Source organism: Malaclemys terrapin, chromosome 20 (genome assembly GCF_027887155.1).
Source record: "Malaclemys terrapin pileata isolate rMalTer1 chromosome 20, rMalTer1.hap1, whole genome shotgun sequence".
In the NCBI taxonomy this organism is placed as follows: domain Eukaryota; kingdom Metazoa; phylum Chordata; order Testudines; family Emydidae; genus Malaclemys; species Malaclemys terrapin.
In genome coordinates, this window is record NC_071524.1 from 4,679,812 (window position 1) to 4,685,811 (window position 6,000).

The following is a 6,000-nucleotide window of genomic DNA, read 5'->3' on the forward strand; positions in this document are numbered from 1 at the left end:
TTCTGCCATGGGTACCAACACCATAACCCGATCCCCTGGTTGGAACTGTCGCACTTTTGCCTGGTGATTGTAATGGGTTCGCTGGGCCTCCTGTGCCTTCCCCAAATGTTCCCGTACAATAGGGGTAACCCGGGCTATCCGGTCTCGCATCTGCATTACATGCTCTATTATATTTCTCCCCTCATTGGGTTCTTCTTCCCAGATCTCTTTGGCAATATCTAGTATGCCACGGGGGTAACGCCCATATAATAACTCAAAGGGGGAAAACCCAGTTGAGGCCTGTGGTACCTCCCGGATAGCGAACATAAGGTAGGGTAGTAGGGTGTCCCAATCCTTCCCATCCCGACTTGCCACCTTCTTTATCATAGCCTAGAGGGTTCGGTTAAATTTTCTACCAACCCATCAGTCTGCAGATGGTAGACTGAAGTTCTCAGGGTATGTATATGGAGCAGCGTACAGAGGTCCTTCATTAGCTTTGACATAAATGGGGTTACTTGGTCGGTTAATATCTCCTTCGGTAGCCCCATTCGGGCAAAGATCCCCACTAGCTCTTTGGCTATAGTTTTAGAGGCCGTGTTCCGCAGGGGGACGGCTTCTGGGTCGCGAGTAGCATAGTCCAAAACAACAAGTATATATTGGTGGCCCCGAGCCATCTTCTCCAGGGTTCCCACTAGGTTCATGGCTATTTGCTCGAAGGGGGCCTCTATGATGGGAAGGAGTACTAAAGGTGCCCTCAAGAGGGGATGGGGACTGTGCAGCTGACACTCCGGGCAGGAGGCACAGTACCTCCGCACTTCTTCATGTACTCCGGGCCAGAAGAACTGTCGTAGGACTCGTGCCAGGGTCTTCTCTACTCCCAAATGCCCCCCAAAAAGATGACTATGAGCAAGACTTAATACAGCGTTCTGGTGTTTCTGAGGTACTAGGATCTGCTGTACCTTCTGCCCCTGTACTGGTGCAACCCGGTATAAGAGATCCTTCTTCATTATGAAGCAGGGTCCTGGTCCCTGGGTTTTCCCTTCCACGGGGACCCCATCTATTTCAGTCACCTCCGTCCTAATGTTGTCATGCCTTGGGTCTTCTGCCTGGTCCCGTCCAAAATTTCCTCTACCGGGGCTAATCTGCCCAAGATTTAGGGGCCCAGTCTCTGTTGCCTCTACTGGTTCAGAAGCATTAGGGTGGGGGTCAGACTCAAGTGCTTCTCCCTCCTGCATGGCCTCTTTTTCAGCTGTGTGGGTCCACCTACCTACAAGAGCGACCCTCTGGATTTGGGTCAGTATTCGGGTTCCCAAGGCCTTAGCTGCCCTTCTTTCCCTTTATGTCTTTCTACCCTGTCTGAAAGTGGAGAACAAATCTGGGGATCTTTCAGAGAAGATTGGGGGTTGACAGTCTGCTGTGGATGCCTCATCAATTTTAGGGTCTCCATCTTTCTCCAATCCCGCTACTGGGGGTAAGTTTTCAAACCCTGGGAAGTCCCTCCCTATGAGCACCGGGTATGGGAGTTTAGGGACTACCCCTGCTGCTACCTCAGTAGTGTTCCCTTGGATCTCAATTTTTACTGGGATGGTGGGGTAGTAACTAACTGTCCCATGGACACATGTTATCCCCGTACGTTTAGCCTGCAGCAGCTGACTATGCTTCACGAGCTTCCCTGAGATAAGTGTGATAGCACTCCCAGAATCAACCAGTACCGTGGTCCCTATCCCATTTAGTTTCACTGGTCTGGTATACATATGTGGGGTTCGTGAGACCCTCACAAGGTGGAATAGGGAGCATGGATCTGCCCAGTTCCCCAGGTTACACTGCATAGGCTCCTCAGCATTGGGACACTGTGCAGCTATGTGTCCCCACTCCCCGCAGGCATAACATCTGTATGGAGCCATAGGCGTTCCCCGGTCTCTTGGTTTGGGCAGTCTAATATCACGATCCTCTTCTCCCTCGGTGCTCCGACTCTTTGTGGCCTCTGATGGGCCTTCAGCCTCTCTCTTTTTCCACCCGGGCCCTCCTGGTGGCCCAGTCACCCGAACTTTGGGGCTTGGTGCTGTTAGTTTAACCTGGGGTGCCTGTTCCGTAACTGGTCGGGTCAGCCCCCTAGCTGTCCTTCGCCTCTCTACCAGGGCAACAACCTCGTCATAGGTGGAGGGTTCGTTTTGGCTTACCCAGGCACGAAGGTCTGGTGGTAGTCCCCTCATGTATCGGTCGATGACCAGAACTGATATTGTCTCTTCCGGACTCCGGGATTCTGCTTGCAACCACTTTCATGCGAGATGGATGAGGTCACACAATCGGGACCATAGGGTTTTGTCTTCTTGGTACCTCCAACCATGATGCTGCTGGCCCGCACTGCTGTCGTTACCCCAGATCTGGCCAGGATCTCTGCTTTCACCTGGGGGTAGTCTGCCGCAGCCTCTTCAGGCAGATCATGGTAGGCCTTCTGGGCCTCCCCACACAGGAATGGGGCAAGGATGCCAGACCACTGACCTCGAGGCAGGCTTCCCATAGGGCTGTCCTCTCAAAGGCCAGAAGGTATGCCTCTACATCATCTTCCCATTTCATTTTCTTCAGCCAATGGCTGTCCTGTTTGAGCCGTGTCCCATCATGGCGGCGATTCAGCTCTGTAAGGGATTTTACCAGGTTTACCAGTTCCCGCAACATAGCTCGGTCTTGAGCGGCCTAGTCCATCAACAGGCGATTAGTCTCTTGCTGCAGCCACACTGCCTCCTGTTGGGCGGCTGCGTGGACACGGGTAGCCTCCTGCTGGGCCGCCGTATCTTGTATCAGTGCCCGCACTATGTCATCCATTGTGGTGAAAAAAAATAAACCCTCTCCTTTTTTCTTTTGTTTTTGTTGTTGTTGTTTTTTGTATTTTGGTTTTTTTGTTTGTTTTTTTTAAATCACCCTCCTTCTTCCGCCGCTCTCTACACCCATTATCCCACTCCAGACACCAGTGTTACAAAGTTCCTCCTCTATCTTGGTGGGTCCTGCACTTATCGCTGGATTTTCTTTCCTCAGCGATTCACCATGTGGGTTGGGGAACAGCCCAGAGACCTTTCCCTCTGGAAGAACACACAGTTCAGGTCAATTGGGAGGTTTGGGGGGAACCCGGGCCCACCCTGTACTCCGGGTTCCAGCCCAGGGCCCTGTGGACTGCAGCTGTCTATAGTGCCTCCTGTAACAGCTGCGTGACAGCTACAACTCACTGGGCTACTTCCCCATAGCCTCCTTCAAACATCTTCCTTATTCTCACCACAGGACCTTCCTCCTGGTGTCTGATAACGCTTGTGCTCCTCAGTCCTCCAGCAGCACAAGCTCTCACTATCAGCACCTTGCGACTCTTGCTCCCAGCTCCTCACACTCGCACCACAAACTGAAGTGAGCTCTTTTTTAAAACCCAGGTGCCCTGATTAGCCTGCCTTAATCGATTCTAGCAGCTTCTTCTTAATTAGCCCCAGGTGTCCTAATTAGCTTGCCTGCATTAACTGGTTCTAGCAGGTTCCTGATTACTCTAGTGCAGCCCCTGCTCTGGTCACTCAGGGAACAGAAAACTACTCATCCAGTGACCAGTATATTTGCCCTCTACCAGACTCCTGTACCCCACTGGTCTGAGTCTGTCACAACGTATAGAGTGAAATCAAGTCACCACTTTACTTTGGTGAGCTTAATAGATTGAGGTCTTTGAGTCTATCACTATAACACATGTTATCTAATCATTTAATCATTCTGGTGCTCTTCTATGAACCCTCTCCAGTTTGACAACTTCTTTCTTCAGTTGGGGACACCGGAACTGCACTCAGTGTTCCAGAAACAGAGCCAAATACTGAACTAAGATAACTCCTAGAGTCCTAATTAAGATTATCCCCATGCCCTCTGGTTTGGGGACTAGCGAACACTTTCCTACTGAAAGTCTTGTGTGAGCTGCAGTGAAAGGGGGACACTTTTTCTGAGACAGAAATTGCACTCACAGGCAGGCCCCACCAATGAGCACCTCCCCCTCCACCGCAGCTTCTCCTGCCAACCATTGATCAGCTCTTCTCCCAAGCAGAAGGTGCTGGCGGGGGGGAGAAGATGAGGAAGGAAGAGGTGGAATGAGGTTGGGGCACTCTTGCGAGGGGGGAACAAGGCAGGAAGAGGCAGAGTTAGAGCGGTCAAGGGTGGGGCCTTAAAGGAGGGGGTTATGAGGGGCAGAGCCTGGGGCAGAAAGGTTGTCCAGCATCCCCAAGGATATCAAAAAGTTTGTGTCCGTGCCTACACTACTCCCACATGATTGGGTCACTGAATCGAAACTTAACAATGTCTCCTTCCTTTTGAAGTGAAAAATCAGAATATTCCTTTCAATTCAGAGGAAATAGAAACTTTCGACTCTACTGAGATGCATTTGCTTCTCTCTTGTTCTCTTTTTCATCCAGAAAGTTTTTTTCCACCTGAAATAGACACATTCCCATGGAAAGTTTCTGCCAACACCTTCCTCTCATAGTGAATACACCAGACCAGAAGACAGAGTATCTAGGTTCTATTTCCTGCTCTAGCACACATTCCTGTGTCAATATTAGCCCTTCTTTGCAGAGAAATTGTCCAAGAGCCTACACTGGGTGCTCTGAACAGGATATGGTTTCCCAGTTTGGGGGAAGCTCTTTGGGGAGGACAATTCTCTCTCCATCCCGGAGGCACAGGGTGGAGTGTCTGCATGGCCTCAATTACTACAAGGTTAGGCACAGCACTAGCAACTCGGTCCTGCCACTCCCCAGCCAGAGCATTTTCATTCAATGGATACGTTCAGTTCCTGTAGCACGTGGATGTTTTCCCTATCATACCCAACTGCCCTTCAACCCCTGCCCCTCTGACTTTCTTTGCAAAGTGAGGTCTACACAGACCCCCACTTCCCATATCCACGGGGCATGCAATGATAGAGTCCCTTATGCAGTTGATATTGTTGGAACCAATAATGGCACACATAGTTTGGTCAGTCAATTGTAATTATTGAATGAAGTAGGGAAACTCACCCTTTTCCTCCTGGAGTTTTTCTGCAAAAGAAGAATGGGGAGGAGAAGGAAACCGTTCAGTGTATGTCCATTGACATATGAATTGAAGCGGGTGAATCAGATCGTTTCTTTGTTGATTAGCAAAAATATTGGCCATAGGCAGTGAGCTAGCTATTCAATCCGTGGGTTAGCCCCATTCCTGGCCTGCTACGTAGTAGATAGAGAAGGTTATATTCTTTCATTAATACATGTAAGAAGAAGCTTTATGGCCAAAAGTAATTAGCAAAAGTTGACTTTGATAAACTACGCTCCTCTGCTCATATGGGATCTGCTAGGGTTACCATACGTCTGGATTTCTCTGGACATGTCTGGCTTTTTGGTGCTCAAATCCCTGTCTGGGGGGAATTTCCAAAGAGCCGGACATGTCCGGGGAAATAGGGAGGCATAAGCGAGTGTCCGCCCAGCACGATCTGCCAGGTCCGCAGCGCAGCCCAACTGCCCCAGCTACAATGCTCAGGCGTGGAACGGGGCGGGCTCGGGCTTCTCTCGCGGGCGGGGACCCCCCGGCCACTGGAGGACCCTTCCTGTGGCCCTGCTGCCCCGCGCAGCTTGGAACCCGGCGCCACGGGAGCTGTTTCCGGCGGGGACAGACAGGCCGGGGAACGTGCTCGGCGGCAGGAAAGAAGATGCAGCCGGAGCTGCAGGGACCTTCGCTGCTGATCGTCTGAAGCCCCCAGCAGGGAGAGGCTGCTGAGTGAGCGGGGGAGCAGCAGGTGGGAGCACAGAGGCTGCACGGGCGGGGGGGTGCAGGGCGAGTGAGGAGCAGGGGTCACAGAGATTGCAGGGGCAGGGGGTTGCAGGGGCTGCAGGGCGAGTCAGGAGCAGGGGTCACAGAGGCTGCAGGGGCGGGAGGGTGCAGGGGCTGCAGGGCGAGTGAGGAGCAGGGGTCACAGAGGCTGCAGGGACAGGGAGGAGCAGGGGCAGGGCTTGTGGGGGGGCGCAGAGGCTGTAGGGCGAGTGG

The 6,000-nt window shown here is 52.0% G+C and overlaps 1 protein-coding gene across 1 annotated transcript in view; it reads right to left on the bottom strand.

Moving 5' to 3' along the window:
• Positions 1 to 2,400, bottom strand: part of LOC128826339 (butyrophilin subfamily 3 member A1-like) — a 68,719-nt gene extending 66,319 nt beyond the window's left edge. The window contains exon 1 of the mRNA XM_054009586.1: positions 2,160 to 2,400. Within this exon, the coding sequence (XP_053865561.1) occupies positions 2,160 to 2,262 (103 nt within the window). The 5' untranslated portion in view covers positions 2,263 to 2,400. The remainder of the gene's footprint in view (positions 1 to 2,159) is intronic.
• Between the last annotated feature and the right edge of the window lie 3,600 nt (positions 2,401 to 6,000).